This window comes from Silurus meridionalis, chromosome 2 (genome assembly GCF_014805685.1).
Source record: "Silurus meridionalis isolate SWU-2019-XX chromosome 2, ASM1480568v1, whole genome shotgun sequence".
NCBI lineage: Eukaryota > Metazoa > Chordata > Actinopteri > Siluriformes > Siluridae > Silurus > Silurus meridionalis.
Genome location: NC_060885.1, coordinates 7,916,634 through 7,934,168, shown reverse-complemented (window position 1 = coordinate 7,934,168; position 17,535 = coordinate 7,916,634). Strand labels below are relative to the sequence as shown.

Genomic DNA, 17,535 nt, shown 5'->3' with positions numbered 1-17,535 from the left:
GTTGTCTATTCCATTTGCACAACAGCATGTGAAATTGATTGTCAATTGTTGCTTCCTAAGTGGGCAGTTTGATTTTACAGAAGGGTGATTGACTTGGAATTACATAACATGTTTAAGTGTTCCCTTTATTTTTTTGAGCAGTGTATTTAGAACCTGGGATGTACTGTATATCAAAATGATATATGAATTGACATATTTAATAACAAACAGTTTTTCAGTGTGAAGTTTCAGATAACGAGGAGGACAGAAGTGTACAAATATATCAAATGACCTTTTAAAAAAAAATTTTTTTATAGTTAAATTACATTGTAATTGCCCCATAAAAAATAAATAAACAAAAATATATATTTTATATATTTATATATATATTAATAATACATATACAAAATACTGAATAATAATAAATAATAAGAAAAATGCATTTGTATTTTTAAATATAATATAAAATTCAGTGTTTTATTTAAATCTTCCTTGACTCTTTCTTATGTTCTTTGGTATGAATGTATTTATTTATTACAGAGTGATGGAGGGAAAATTTTATTCTATTGATTGTTGGTAGTCAGTGCTGTATATGTTTAACATACACTATATTCACAAAAGTATTGGGTCACCTGATCTTTCCTGCTATATGTGGTTCTTTTCCAAACTGTTACCACAAAGCTGGAGGCACTTAATTGTGTAATATGTTTTTAGATGTGCTTTAATACAATTTTGCATTCACTTGAACTTGGAAACCCAAACCTGTTCCAACATGGCAATGCCCCTGTGCACAAAGTGAGCTCCTTGAAGATCTGATTTACATGCTTTGGAGAGGAAGATCTTGAGTGTCCTTTATAGAGCTCTGATCTCATTCCTACTGAACACCTTTGGGATGAATTGGAACGCTGACTACACCCCAGGTCTCCTCACCTTTATCAGTACCTGACTCTTGTAATACCCTTGTGGCTGATGAACACAAATATCCATAAGCACACCCCAAAATCTAGTGGAACATCTTCCTAGAAGAGTGGAGGGAATTATAAGAGCAAATTGGGAATACATGTAGAACACGATGCTCAAAAATCACATACAATACCATACTTATGAGCAGGTGGCCCAATACTTTTGGAAATATAGTGTAGCTATACAGCACACAACTGCATTGTACTTTCGAATTAGCACAGATTATTTTCCATGACTTTTAATAACATTTTTGAAAATAGTGATTATTTTCTGATTATTTTCAAAAATAGACTGCATGGGTCTCTTCTGTTGATCATCTGCTTTATATACTATTAATTCAACCCCAGCATTTTGGTTCTAAAAAAAATGCAAAAATAGCTTACTTTTTGTTAAAAATATAAGAACATTATATAGCAACCTTCCCATTTAGAATGCTGCACAAATGCACATTCTCACACACATCCTAATCATTACTTATACCACGGTGTCTGTTCTCACACACTGAAAAGGTACAGGGGATTTGTTGCCTCTTTATTGTTCAGTCAGGCATAAAAACATCTAAGTACTTAATCCCTAGGAAGTGTGATGCATTTCTAATAACACAGAACACATATTAAACATTAAAGTTAATATCTACCTGTCATTTAGAGGAAATGTCTAAAGGGTATAGTGCTTAGGGTTTAGTACATTTCCATAAGTTTTAAAAAGCTGTGTTTTTCGGCACAACCCCCATCAGTCTGTGCAAACATAAACTATATAATATTTATTGGCATAACATGAGGTCTAATTGTCAGATTCATCTGTTTGTTTAAAGAGAAATGATTCATCATTAAGCCTCCTTATGGGCATGTTGCTATTTGAGGAACAGTCTTTTATTCCATTAATGCTGTCATGAAAGATGTTAACCATAAACAACATTCCTGAGCAAACTCACTGTTCTATATGTTACTATATAAAACTAATCAACGAGCAGGAGTTTTCTCTGGTACTGTATATACAATACTCACCAACTTCCCATAAAACATCAAGCTCATGTGGAGACTTAACTAAATGTATTAAATGTCCTGAATCATCAATGCACTGATTTTTATTCAAATTAATCTTATTAGCAATATAAGAGTTAAGGGAAATATAATTTTAGGTTCATTTATAATGCATACCTCATATTCGGCTGCAAATGTTTATGTTGCCAATGGTTTTAAATAGAAAAAAGAAATCACCAGTGTATCTACAAAACACCTGAAATCCAGTATTTAAAAAAAAAAAAAGAAATGCACATGTAATCTACAATAAACCTATCTAAAACATACTAAACTTTTATTTTATTCTAATGCACTTAGCCATTCCCAGAGTGATCATCGAGCCTCCCCGACCAGGAAAGATCCCACCTGGGAACAACAGAATTCCAGATACAGACAAAAAGAGGACCACTACTACTGTTCAACCACCAGTGACTGCCAAGAGGATTTCTCCAAGCACACCAACCACCAAAACACCTTTAAAGAAAATCACCCCAACACCCAAAAAGCCAACCATCCCTACACGTAAACCACCTACAACCTCACACAAACTTCCCACTGTTGTCACCCATAAGCCCCATGTCACACATCATCGTCCCACCACCACCATCATCACCACCACCACCACCACCACCAGCACAACCACTAAATCCCCAGCTACAACACCAAGGGTGCCAGCTACCCCTCCAGTTACTCCCTTGGACAACAACATCCATAAAGACAACAACGAAAAACAGAGGGGTGATGTCCACAGTAAGCAAAATTATTTTTCCATATTCTTTTCAGGTTTTTATGTGTTCTTCATAAGACTCTTTCAATCCTAATAGAGTACCTGAAATCACTTTATGTAAAGAAACAGCTTAATTGTAGGGTATAGAACCTCTAAGCATTATGCTTTTACTGACAACTTTTGAGGACTTACGGTAATGGTTCTGGATTCAACTTGCATTTTTTTCCATAATGTGTACTCTACATGTAGTACCCTTGAAGTATAGTACCCTTTAATGTCCTAAAAGGTTTTTGGACTGTTCCTAGTATATATAAACAGTATACATCATACATTTAAAACTCCCCGATAAACCTTCAGTGACGTTTTCTGAGAATGTATGCATATGTCCAAGCCCATAGCCTACTTATTATTTAGTGGCTTTTTATAGTTTTATCGAAAATTGTAGAAGGAAAAATTATATTTAAGTCCTCAATGATCCATAAGTCCAGTTAAGAACCTTAATGCATGTACCTAAGAAGTTTTCTTAAACAATTTCTTTTTTTATTGGAGGAATTATTGACAGTTTTTAGAACCCTACAGCAGGGTAATTTCTTATCAGCAAGGGTTTGAGGTAGAAAGCTAAAATGTTAATGTGTCTAAATAACTATAAGACATGACAATGCACAAGGCAATATAAAGATCATCTGAATACTGAAATCAGGTGTGATTCTGTACACATTTACAGAGAATGAATGTCACTTGTCTCTACATTTCATTGGTATTCCACTGAAATTTGCGATGGTTAGAAAGTTCTAGATAAGCAGCTACAGATAGTCCCCTAGTTACGATGCTTTGACTTACGATCTTTGGCTTTTACTATGACGATTGCGATACAACAAAATTTTAAAATATTCAGTTTCGCACAGCAGGAAAACGTAACAATGTATGCTCCGCCCTCTACTCACGAACCAGTGCTCGTCTATGTGCCCACTTCCACAAACAAATATACTGTATAGTTTGTACAGTATAATGCACTAAATTGCTTTGTTTTGCTAAAATTATGTGATGTCATTTGTTAAATTATTACACTTATTACACTGTAACAATTACAGTATACTACGCCCATACTGATCACCATTTGTTAATATGTACGATAGTTTCACGTTACAATCGGGTCATCGGAACGCATCTTCATCGTAAGTCGGGGACTACCTGTAGTATGTTAGGTAGTTTTACTTTTACATCTAAAACAATAAACCGTCAATAACTAATATCTTATTTAAATTGAGTAGCCTTTATGTAAACATCTTGACACCTTGAATGAAATCATTTGGTATATAGGAAAAATAATTTGCCATGTAAACATTTATGCTTCATAATCAGATTCAAAAATACATTCTGTGGTATATATATTTATACGCTCTGCACTCGCCCAAACATTTTGTTGGGAATTTATGTAATGACGTGTAAACACATTTTTAAGTACAATGCTTAGAGGGACTCAGAGGTACTTTTGGGAATGTGAATTTATTTAGATTGACAAACGCATGTAAAGACCCCCTTGATGATTAGTTCGTGGCTCTAAGTTAGACAAATTTAAAGTTTCTTCCTTATACTTAAACATTTTCCAGTGACGAATCAGGTCACCGCTTTCGACTAGTGCCGCAGTCTCTGAACAGATACGAAAATATGTTGTGAATTTATTGTGAGGAGAATAAATGCACATTGATGTTCTTTTTTTAAGGTTTTTTTGATCAACCTTTTTGTCCTGTGGTCTTTAATGAGTACAGAGAGGGTGACTGGATATCACCAGCCTCTAGTCCAGTATCTAGTCTTTGGTCTTATTAGCTGCTATAAATGTATATGATTGGCTAAAAGTGAGGAACCCTGTTGGTTCATGTTTATTTACATATTTGTTGGGTTCTGCTACAGTTTTTCTTTAAGTACAAGGAAAACAACTGAGATACTTGAATCGGTAGCCTGCCATTTTGCGTTAACAGCGGTTCAGTTTCCAAAATGATAATGTTCATAATAAATAATAAACGTATGTGTTTGGTGTATATTTTTTTGCAGACTGATCTGCTGTTTCGTATCAGTGGGGTTCACCAGTAGGGAAAACATCAGTTTTGCTCTGGGAAGGAAAATAACATCTGAAAGCCCCGGCTTCCAGATGGCAAGACCTAATGAGAACAGAAAAACAGCGTAGACTATTACATTACCGGCCAGCATTGCCAAAGCACATCAGTCAATTACCTCATGCTGGAACCAAACACTTACCCACCGGCTGTAGAAAATCTTGCTTCTAAAATGTTAGGCAATGTGAGAAGAAGCTCATTAGAAGCACCTTTTGGAAATTGATTTGAAACAATAATGATTGAATGAAGCAGTCGGGGCAGTGTTGCTAGCGGCAGCTCTTACACCTGTAGTGCTTTGTAATGACTTTGTCCTCTGTGAGTTTATTTCATTAATTTATTTATCGGCACCGGAATGAGGGCACGTCTGGGGAATGGGGCGTTCTACAACTACAAGATAGGGAGGTAATTGAAATCAATGTAGTAATCACAAACGAAGGCTTGGGTGCTTGGCCTTATCTCCTCACTGTTATCCTGTTCTATAATTGGCACATACACAGAGCAGGGAAATGTCACCAGCATAGCATCAGGTTCTCATCAATCTTTTGGAAGAGTAGATTGAGGGGGTCGACTTGTTTAGCCTTGACTGTGTATTGGTCTCTTCTGGGCACCGTTCTGTTTGGCTTTCATAATGTTTACAAAGAACCAAGAGCAATGAATAGAAACAAAGATCAGCGGAGGTGGAGAGTTAAAGGGTGACAAAAGGGCAGCGTGAAACTGGTGGAAGGAGCCTGAGGCATGACACACAAAGCATGCTAGTGCTAGCAGTTTTTCTGGCCAGAGGTCCACTATGGGAAATGGTAGCCCAGTGGTTAAGACAATGGATTTGTGACTGTATGGCTGTGAGTTCAAATCCCAACTCACCAACCTGCCAAAGTTCTTGAGCTCTTGATCAAGGACCTTAATCCTCAAAAGCTTTTGTCCTAAAGACTTCCCCATTTAGCAAAACGTAACGATGCAGCTCTACCTTTGACTCTTCTGAAGCGCTGACTCAGGAGGCTTTTTCTGTAAATCCAGTAAAGTCTCCTTACAGAAACAAACAAATTACCGTTCGTATGTTTTATGTCCAAGACTATTTTTTGTTCAAACTGAATCTACAAAACTGAATGAACAAATCAATAACACTTTAGGGGTTGCAGACGTTTAACTCTTGTGGCTCTCTATTTAGAAACAAAAGACTGTTAGATTGGGTTCCAAGGAGAACCACTTAAGAATACTAAGACCTCTTGGAACTATCCAATGAGTCTTTATAACTTATTTATACAGTACACACTGTAATATAAAGCAATGCAGAATGATTGATGAAAGGCTCATCTATAAAGCATCTACTTTCTGGGAAGTGTATTTTCTATAATGTAGTAAAGGATCATGTAAGTGGTTCTTTTCTTAACCAAAGTAATGTTGGCCTGGTTGCAATTAATAGAATTATGAATTATAGACATTGTAGATACATAAGAATGGCTATGGATGTCTCAAGGCTTCATGAATTCACAAATGAATACCTTGAAAGACTCAGAAGCTTATGCATGATCATTATCGGTTTCTTTCTACTTTCTGTCTGTATTCTGTATTCTGCAAATACTGAAATACATGCATATAGGCCATTTTTAGTCAACAAACGTTGTTGGTGAGAAAAAAGTGTTGGTGTGTCTAATTTAGTGGCCAGTTTTAGTTTACGATCCATTGAAATTTCTTTTTGTTGTCGAGGGCAGAGGTGAATTTTTACTTCATCCACTTACTTCATCATTATTGCAGATCTGGAACCCTTTCAAACATATTTAATAAGCAGTGAACGGTTGCCAAGCCACTGGCTCGCTTAACAAAGGACTTTAAGGCTTCTTGGTGTTCCATCAAAACCCACAGTAAAAGCGATACTACATTTCCATTTATTTAGTGACTGAAAAGTAGAAGGTTAAAAGTTTTACTCAAGGTCCCAACAGTGGCAATTTGCCAGTTCTGGGATTTCAGCTCACAACCTTTCTCGTTTAATAACTCAAAGTCTTAACCACTGAGCCTCCACTTCCCACTCAGTGGCGTGTGATTCTTTAGAATGTGCTGCCAACGTGAGTTTCACTCCCATAGAGGTTCTCCTTGTTGAATCTTGGTAAACCTTTTAGAAATAAAAGTGCTGGTTCTTTAAGAGCAGTGCTTTTTCAGTGGATGCCCTCAAAGCAAAGAAGTAATGAATGTCTCAATGTTGGCCCACATACAGTATACTACTTTATTTCTTTCATACTGTTCCGTAGAAGTGTGATTTTATCACAAAAGATATTATGCTTTAAACCACTGGCAGCAGGCAATCAGGACATTTTTGCTCAGATTGCCAAATGTGACCTTTTGTTTTGCAGAGAAATCCTTGATTAAATGCTAGGAAAGCATAGCATTCACCCTGTTATTTAAAGATCACACGTTTGAATCTTGATGTTCCTACAGCTATCGATGACCATGAGTCCAAAAGATCAGAGGACTCCTTCTCCCTTATCAATAACAGAGGCACTAGCCAATCAAGGGCATCTGTGAGCTTATGCATTGCTGAATCTGCAATGTATAGATCTTCGCTTCAAATGTCTTAAACTTGTAGATATCCGTAACTGCTATGTGTTAGGCACATATTGCCTGACAGGAAGGAATTGGCCATGAGCAACTTTGGGAAAAATGATACCTTGATGATTCTTTTGAAATATTATAATGGATTATTATACTATTTGCCACAATACACCAACAATTGACTTACCCTGCAAAGAGCCTTCAAAATAAAGCTAAACATTAATGGTTGCAAAAATACACCAGCACACCGAAACAATCCATCACGAGGTCATGGTGGCAAGGTCAATATGTAAAATATCACCAAAAATGCTTGTTTTAGACACAAATTTAATGTGTTTAGTGTGAATATTTCATGCAGCTACAAGCTCTAACCATGTAAACATACAAAATGAAGGGATGTTGTGTGACTGCACTAGATTCAATGCTGTGTCATTTATCTTCTGAGCAGCTATTCATCATCATTGTGCTGTCCTGATGTTTTTTTTTTTTTTTTTTTACTTTCTGCAGTACCTCGGAATAATGGAGATAACAATGTTCTCGGGACCGATTTAGACATTGAACTGGGTAACACTGAAGATGAGCTAAAAGACGACCCAGGTGCAGTAGACTTTTATTATACATCCATGTCCTTGTAGTCTGACCTGCTGTCAATATTTACCAGCTCAGCGCAGCTTAGCGGAAAGGTAGCATCAGTGCACTCGATATTGAACCTGATCTTTAAAGATTAATTTCTTATTCTATATCATTCTGTTAGGGACATCCTGTCTGAGGTATAATAATAATAATGTGTTATTTGTTCATAACATTTTCTATAAAAATTCATAGCTACAGTTATCTATGAATAAACTTTATAAAGTGTGATAATGTAGTATATTAAGATGTTAAGGCAATGCATAACATTTTATAATTGTTAGCATGTGATATATCACAAATATATTCTGTATATTATATACAGTTATAACACCCCCCTCCCCTTATAGAGTTTTATGTTGAAATAATTCAATTTATCAATAAAAATAGAATTTATCGATTATAAGTACAGTGCAGTATGATGAACAGGGGATTACTGTGTATATGTATATGTGTATATATATATATATATATATATATATATATATATATATATATATATATATATATATATATATAAATTTATTTATTTTTAATACAAATATGATTTTTTTATATGATTCAACCTAAGTCATATTTTTCTTCGTGAACTGTGCAGTTTTAAATATAGTGTTGTAAGCAGTTGTGTAGTACAGTGTCTCATAAAAAATAAAAAAATAAACCAATATTGCATTTCAGGTAAAATCATAATGTATATACAGTATTGCCATATAAAGGTTCATAATTCATTACATGCTTGGTAGGGGTGTAAGTGGTGTCTTGCATCCAGACTGCAACAGCTGTTTCTCTCAAGCCATCAGGCTCCTCAACACACAGAACTGACTGTACAAAACTCACACACACACTCAACTGTGTGTTACTAAACTGTTACAACCTGAACTCAACACACACTAAATACTCACTTCACTTTACTTCACTTCACTTCACTTCACTTCACACACATAGATGTCTTCAGCACCACCCATATTATATTATATTAATCATATTATACTGTCTACATGCTGTTTTGCACCTCTCAATTGCTGTTTTTGTGTTCATGTTTACAAGTAATTTTTAATTAGTTTTAAACTTGAACCCATACACAACAATGGCAGAGGTAGAAAAAAGAAACTAGAGTTAGCGCAGTGTCAGTGTAGTTATTAACTCCGTACCGGAAATAAGATTTGTTTTGCGCATGCATGAAAACGCTAAAGAAGCAACCCCGGGAAGTGGCTAGCGGCCAATGCTAACACTATGGATTCTTTTATTTGTTTTGTATTTGTCGCAAACATAGGATACATGCAGGATACAGCTGCAGTGAAAAAATCTTGAATCCATAGCACTAGCATTAGCCGCCAGCCACTTTCTGGAATTTCTCTTAAAAGGAGAAAATCTTAATTCCACATATTGAGGGAGTAAAAGAATTAAGGATGGAGGGGAAATAAAGACATCTGTTAAAGTATGCTGAAATATGCAGAACAGATAAGCAGATCATAACTTTCAAAAATGTAATATTTTTATGTATTACCCAAATGAGTTCTAACAAATGTAAACTTTTTTTTTTAATTTATTTAATTTTATTTAATAAATCTAATGTAGAGTTGCAGCTATCGATTATTTTAGTAATAGATTTTTCTGACGATTATTACGTCAATTAATCGCTAAACTTGCTGCCGTTTTCTTTGGTATGAATCTTCTCCTCGCCCCTCTCTGTTTTCTCCCCGTTCCTCCATTTTTCATCCCGCAGCGTCTTCTGTGTTACCTGTCCAGCACGCTCCAGCGTTTAATGGGCGGTGCATCAGTAATAATGGTCTGTGGGAAACACAGTGCTCCGTGTTCATTTAAATGGACTAAACGAAGCATGGATTTTTGTAATGGAATTACTCAAGTTTCTCGAGGAATTGTTACAGCCCTAATTTACTGTGTGCCAATGTAATTAATTACTTAATTAAATCAATATCATAAAAAGTGTATTGCATTAATTTGATTTAATTTTTACAAAATATTATAAAAAAAAAATATATATATATATATATATATATATATATATATATATATATATATATATATATATATATATATATATATTATATAACCATGCAGGCATCTTATTAAAAAAATTTTTTAAATGTAAACTGCTCAAATGTTGATCACAAATACAATTATAATAAAGTGTGTTAATAATAAATTACAAGCAATTTTATGTTTTGGATTTCTCCCCCCCAACCATACCGAAATTGAACCGAGACTTTAAAACTGAAGTACGAATTTTGTGTACCGTTACACCCCTAATGTATGCCTTAAACTCCTTTTATAGTCTATGACCAGGTTCAGTGTGTGTCTGGGAAATGAGCCCAGGTTGCTATCCACTGTTTTTGAATGCTGTTAAAACTGAGGTCAGAGGTACACAAATGGTCTAACGATTTCAGTCTGCATGCTGGCATGGACAGAGCTTTCATTGGCCCCTAAAACATTGCAAATATCTATTACTCAAAAAAAAAAGATAAAAGACCTGATTAATGCTAACCTGATGTGTGATTAGAGCTTTTGTTACTATGTCAGATGTGTGTTTTGTTTTATTTTTTGGAATCTAGCTGCATTTTTGACTCGCTGTGTAATGCTGTATTTGGTATTTTAGAGGCTGGGTTTCTGAGCTGCTCCTTTGATCAGGGCCTCTGCGACTGGATCCAGCACAAAGAGGGAGACGTGCACTGGGAGACAGTACCAGACCCTTCAGGTAATTCCACATACACAAAAAAGCAGCTTATTCCATGAATGCCTTTCTCTTAAAAAAACAAAAACAAAAATACATCTATTCATTTAACACCTATTTCGGATAAAAACAGCGACAGTGGAGACTTTTTCCAGGATTTACAATTGATAGGAAATTATTCTGTTCAAGCAGAATGCCCAGGATACATTGTATTGTTGTTACTAAAGAAATGATAACAGATTAGTGGACTATGATTTTATTCTGAGCCTCGTTCTGCTGTCAAAGTTTCCGACCAGAATTGAAAAAATCTGCTCTTTGGTATAAAAATATCATATTCTTTTTTCATATCTTTAAACAGCTATAGGACTGTGATGGGACCTGAGATGTTGTATGGATTAGAGACAGTGACATTGAGTAAAAGACAGGAGGTGGAGCTGTGAGGTAGCAGAGCTAAAGATGTTAAGGTTTTCGTTGGGAGTGACGAGGATGGACAGGATTAGAAATGAGTTTATTAGAGGGACAGCGCATGTAGGATGTTTTGGTGACAAGGTGAGGGAGGCGAGATTGACATGGTTTGGACATGTGCAGAGGAGGGACATGAGTTATATTGGTAGGAGAATGCTGAGGATGGAGCCACCAGGTAGGAGGAAAAGAGGTAGGCCAAGGAGGAGGTTCATGGATGTGGTGAGGGAAGACAGGTAGTTGGTGTGAAAGAGGCAGATGTAGAGGACAGAGGGGTATAAAGACGGATGACCCGCTGTGGCGACCCCTAATGGGAGCAGCCGAAAGAAGAAGAAGAAGAAACAGCTATTGTAGATAATAATCCTAAACATTAGCAACTGCCTTGCCTAATAGAAATGAGGTTATGTAGCTACAAATAAACTAAATCAGTGGCCCTCCATCTAGTTTATTTAATAAAATAATTACTGTGATGAGGAATATTCAGGTGGAAAGAGTAATCAAATATTCTACTCAAGTAAAAGGGCATGTTACTTCAATGACATTTTACTTTAGGCTTAAAAACCTACTTAAGTAAAAGAAAAAAGAAGCTAATTTAAAATGTGTAAAAAGAGTTACTTTTTTTCAGCAAGGGGGGGAGGGGTGTTTTTAATTAAGGAACACCTTTACTAATTAAAGTGAAATAGCAAAAAAAAAAGGCCATGATTGGAATTTAATGCGAGTTATGCACTTTGGCAGGGAAAAACATCCCCTGTTATAATGTCATTTATGATAATGAAAGAAATCGCAAATGCATATTCAGCATTCAGACAGTGAGCGCACACATTGAACAACTTTCGATTTGACAGCATTTAGCTTTCAGCTGGAAATGCATCAATGGCATCTGTCTTGTCCGTCTCTATCTCTCTTTCTTGTGAGTTTGTTTTCCACCCATCAATCAATCAGCGCAGTAGATTTTGGGGCACAACTTTTTCCCCATATATATATATATATATATATATATATATATATATATATATATATATATATATATATATATATATATGTGTGTGTGTGTGTGTGTGTGTGTGTGTGTGTGTGTGTGTGTGTGTGTGTGTACACGAATTGCACAGAAAGGCATAAATGTGTATGAAAGATAATTACAGATTAAAGTAGTCCAGTGTGATTTGTCCTTAAAGTGTCCATGGGGACAGTGTCCTATTGGGGACATAAAGTGACACAGTCCAGAGTAACATGAGTATATGTAATTCCTTACTTTCCACCTTTGGGAATAATCCAGCACATGTGGCTGCTTCTATTTTAGGTGGAAAGTATCTGACCATCTCTGAAGCACCAGGTAAACGGAGCGGCCGTGGAGCTCAGCTCATTCTTCCTTTGACATCTCCCTGGAGCGAGGGCAACCTGTGTCTGGCTTTCCGGCACAAGTTGGCAGGTCACCACGTAGGCATGCTGCAGGTGTTTGTGCAGAAAGGCAGACAGCACAGTCCGGCAGTGTGGGGTCGCACAGGAGGCAGTGGCTGGAGGACGACACAGATCACACTGTGGGGCAACGGCCTGGAGAGTGTGAGTGTGATACATGATTACACTTGAGCTCATTCCTTAATAAGACTGTAGTAACGTTGTTGAAGTGTAGTACAATATACACTTTAACAGTTAAAGAATAAATGAATATAGGAAAATTCAACATAAATTACTATGGCTACAGAGTAGTGCAATATACGCATTATTTTTAATCAGCAGCTGTATGACATGAGAAAGGAAACTTGCTCTAAAAACTATTCTCAAGCCTAATTTATTATACAGTGGATAACTTCATGTAGATATTATAATTTTAACTCTAAATCTCTGCAGAGAAAAAAACTGCTACTACTTACACTTAGGATATGTTCAACAAAATTTCTGCACCATTGAGTTTATGACCTCATGTCATCTCAGGGAGTTTATTTTTGACACGTTGCCTCTTCTGGTTTTGCTTATTAAGGAAACACTCCATATCTATATCCAGTTTTCCATAAAAACGCTTTGACATTATACTATACACTGCTAAAAATGGTATCTAAATAAAATGTTATTAGTTCACAGTAGACATTTACCAACTGTAAACAAAATATGCTGTCAGAAATTCTGTCTACAATTTGTCAGGTGATGATCATCAACCAGCCAAATTCTAAATAACACTGACAGATTTAAGTTGATTGTATTAATTACTAATAGTCTAGACACAATGAACCGAACCATCTAGAGACGTACGAGTGCCAATTGGATCCCACTTCATGTGAAGTTTGGACACTGGACCTCCTCGAGTGTTTAAAGGCTCTGGCATGGAGAAGCTGGTGTTGGATCTGTGATGATCGCAGATGTTGAGCTATTATATGAGTTGCTCAGTAGCTCCTAGTTTTATAACCACAATGACTGTATAAGACTGTAGAAAGAACATTACTCATAATCTTACACTTCAGTACTCATGTTAGTTCTCACTCTCCAGTGTTCTGTATTGTTGAAAGATTTATGATCACACTCTTGATGTCACCCAAATGAGGATGGGTTCCCCTTTTGAGTCTGGTTCCTCTCAGGGTTTTTCCTCATGTCATCTAAGGGAGTTTTTCCTTGCCACAGTCGCTACGGCTGCTTATCAGGGATAAACACACATTATTCACCTTAACTGTTGATTTCTGTAAAGCAGCTTTGAGACAATGTTCGTTGTGAAAAGCGCTATAGAAATAAACTTGACTTGACTTGACACACTCTCTAGACCAGGAGTTAGAGTCCTTGATCCATGGTCCATGAGTTTTTTGCTGTTGCTTGATTCACTGATGGAAATGACAGGCCACCATATTGAAATTTATTAGATTGAAATTTATTTGGTTATAAGACCAAACCCAAGAGCTCAGTTTAATCCTCCGCTCAGAGAAATTAGAATCAATTTAAAAGTGGACATTAGCATGTTGCATTAATGCTGTTCCAAATGAGTAATCTTAATGTGTTTGTGTGTGTGTGTGTGTGTGTGTGTGTGCGTGTGCGTGCGTGTGTGCGTGTGTGCGCGTGTGTTTGTGCAGGTGATTGTGAAGGGTGAACGACGGAGAGGCCACACTGGCGAAATGGTTCTGGATGACATCAGTCTTAGGAAAGGAGTCTGTCAGGAAGAACACAACCTGAGGAGACTCTAACAAACAAAAACAAAACACAAATGGAAAACCTTTTCGCCTGACGATTCGCTTAAGAAAGAAAAGTGAGAACTGCTTTCTCGTGGACTTCCCTCGAGATTACGAGAGCGCCTCCTACAGCGGACAAACGCCTGCTATGCCTACTCTAGGGGGAACAAATTGTGTACGGAATAAAGAAATTCAGTAGTTTTGAAAACAAGGAAAATGTGCCAATTTCTTTTTCGAAATGTCATACACTTCCGTATGATTTCCAATGAGACAAGAGGAAAAACGGACCCGGCTGTGCCACGGCCACACGTTTGCTCTTGAGACTGCCATTTTAAAGCCTTTTTTTTTTTTTTTTTTTTAAACAGAACAAAAACTACCCAACGAGAGCATTGTGTGCTTAAACACGACCCTGAGAGACAGCGTGTTTCCATTGTATTATTGTAAATGTATCCGTGTGTACATTATATATATATATATATATATATATATATATATATATATATATATATATATATATATATATATATATAAATATATATAAATATATAATAGATATATTTGAAAAAAAAAATGCTTTGCTAGTGCAGAATTACAGTATGTAAATCCTTTAACGTGTGTAAGTGATGCAGGGCGATGTTTACATGACCCCCGAATTTCAAGTGTTTTCTTGGCATTATGTATTCTGTAATCTACCATCAAATTGTTTTTGCATTACAATTTTAAGTGGCTGTATCAGCCATCCTGTATTGGCATATGATACGCGTGTGTAACCCTTTAACTCTTACAATAGGACATGCTGATCTTTTGACCTGGACGTTCCCATTCCTTCCTCCGCTCCCTACACTGTCCTCACACTTGTTTTAGACAAATTATGTCAGTATTTAAAGATTTATGCCAATAAAAGTTGTGAATGTACACTTTACAGTTACATTTGTCTTATGTGTGTTTGTTAATTTTAGTTTCTGCTGACTGACAAAAAAAAAAAAGATCTGCAATAACCAACACAACTGACCAAAGTTGCCTGGAAATACATATCCTTGTCACATGTGGAGTGTTTTTCGCTTTTCTCTGGTAAGGCATGGAACAAGATAAAGATGGAATCTAAGAAAATGTAAAGAATCACAAGGTCAGAAGAAATGCCTTCTCTGAGTTGGCGTTTAACATCATGGCATCTGTAGTACATTGAATAAACAAGAAATAATGCCACCTGTACTTGTGTACGCTACGTTATCATTCATTCCTTGTCAACGGCTTTATCCTTGTCACAGTAGACCAGAGTCTATTCAAGATCACTGGGAACAATACTAGAAAAGATGCAGGACACAATGCACACACACTTTCCAAATGTCTCCCAGTGGTAATTTACAGTTAAAAATTCACCTCCCAGTATGTTTTTGAAAGGTAAAAGGAAACACAGAGAAAACCCATATGGACACTGTGGAACCTAAGTAACCAAAGCTCAGGATCAATCCTCAAACCCTGGAGATGTAATATGATAACAAAAATAGTTTAATTTAAATAGCGATCTAATTTATACAATTGAGCAGTTAAGGACATTCACATGTGGCAGCTTGGTAGTGCTGGGATTTGAACTTATGAAGTTCCACCTGCAAGCTCAATGTCTCAACCACTGAGCTACCACTGGACCTGAACCTGACATCAATGGAGTACTGAATATAGAAAAAGTGATTGAAAGAAGCAGTATCAGTGAGGTTAATCTATATATATATATATATATATATATATATATATATATATATATATATGGTTTTCTTAAGGTTCCTTCCTAATATTATCTCAGGGAGGGATATTAGGAAGGAACCTTAAGAAAAACCAGACTCAAAGGAAATCAACCCATACTTGTAAAAACTCCATATTTCCATTCATTATATTTTTCTCAACTGATCACTGATCAACAGTTTGTGGCAATTATAGTTAAATTGTAAATCGCTTTAAATTATTGCTTCTGCAAAATGCCATAAAGGTAAATGTAGTTCTAAACCAAAACTATATGGACAAATGTTTGTGTGACCTGTGAGACCTGACCATCACACTGATAATGTGCTTGCTGAAAATCCCATTCATGATTTAGTCTTTTGCTCTTATAGTAATCTCTTCTGGAAAGGCTTACCACTCGATTTCAGAGTGTGGCAGAATGGGATTTATGTTCATTCGGCCACAAGAGCATTAGTGAGGTCAGGCACGGATGTTCTGTAAGAAGGCCTGGGGTGCAGTCAGGACCAGTTTATTGTAATCGGCCATATGGCTTACCTTATTTTGTTGGTTGTACTGTAGTTTAATTTCTTTTTTCAGAATAGGTTTCTCTAAAAGTCAATGTATGTTTTCTGCTTGTGTTACCTTTATGGCTACAAGCCGTAAAACCGACTTTTACTCTGAATCTAATTTTAAATTCAACTGTATTATAAAGTCCGACACTAGCTTGCACAGAGACACTGAAAAACGTATAAAATTTTTAATCGTTTTTAAAATGAGAGTTCAACAGGTTTGGGTCTCCTAATTCAAGTTAAGGGGAAATTTTATGCTCCTGCACCCAAAGACATTCTATACAATTGTATGCGTCCAACATTGTAGTAAAAGTTTTGGGAAAAGCAAATATGGCTGGAAAAGTCAGGTCCCAATATTTTCTTTTTTTTTTTATGCTGCTGCATTCAGGATGTCTTTGGGTGCAGTAGCATTGAATGTTCCCTTCATTTGAATTAAAACATACAATTATGTGTCTTTGACTTTATGGTAACAGTTTGGGGAAGAATCACATATGACTACACTTAGTAAAATATGACTCAGGTACAAATAAATGTGCTCCCTTTAAACTTTCACTTGTGACCTTCCGATCCAAGGTCTAATGCCTTAACCACTAAACTACCACCTCCGTATACAACTCTTTACTGTATTACACTGACACACTGATAACAGAATGTTAGTGTACAACATAAACGCTTTTGCAATTTTAGATATGCCGTTGTTTACAAAGATCTTAAAGATATTTGAATAAAATATGTTAACTGAGAAAATCATTACATAGCACAACTGATTGCTACATTAAATTATAGTCATAATCCTTTATATTAAAGGGCAAAAACAACAAGAAAGTTATCTACTTCATCAGCTTAGCTACAGCAATGTTTTGCTAACTAGCAAAGCTAACATTATCCTGCACTGATGTACTTATGAAAAGAGTCACTGAACGAATCAGTGGACGAATCTCTTTTTTTTTCCACTTCAATTTTTTGGG

General features: G+C 36.1%; 1 protein-coding gene across 7 annotated transcripts in view; it reads left to right on the top strand.

Moving 5' to 3' along the window:
* Positions 1-15,210, top strand: part of npnta (nephronectin a) — a 65,866-nt gene extending 50,656 nt beyond the window's left edge. For all 7 annotated transcript variants that reach the window (XM_046869072.1, XM_046869056.1, XM_046869029.1 and 4 more), the window contains 5 exons: positions 2,283-2,714; positions 7,857-7,946; positions 10,597-10,695; positions 12,434-12,693; positions 14,187-15,210. In XM_046869072.1, coding sequence (XP_046725028.1) covers positions 2,283-2,714; positions 7,857-7,946; positions 10,597-10,695; positions 12,434-12,693; positions 14,187-14,297 — 992 coding nt within the window. In that variant the 3' untranslated portion in view covers positions 14,298-15,210. The remainder of the gene's footprint in view (positions 1-2,282; positions 2,715-7,856; positions 7,947-10,596; positions 10,696-12,433; positions 12,694-14,186) is intronic.
* The last annotated feature ends 2,325 nt before the right edge of the window (positions 15,211-17,535 follow it).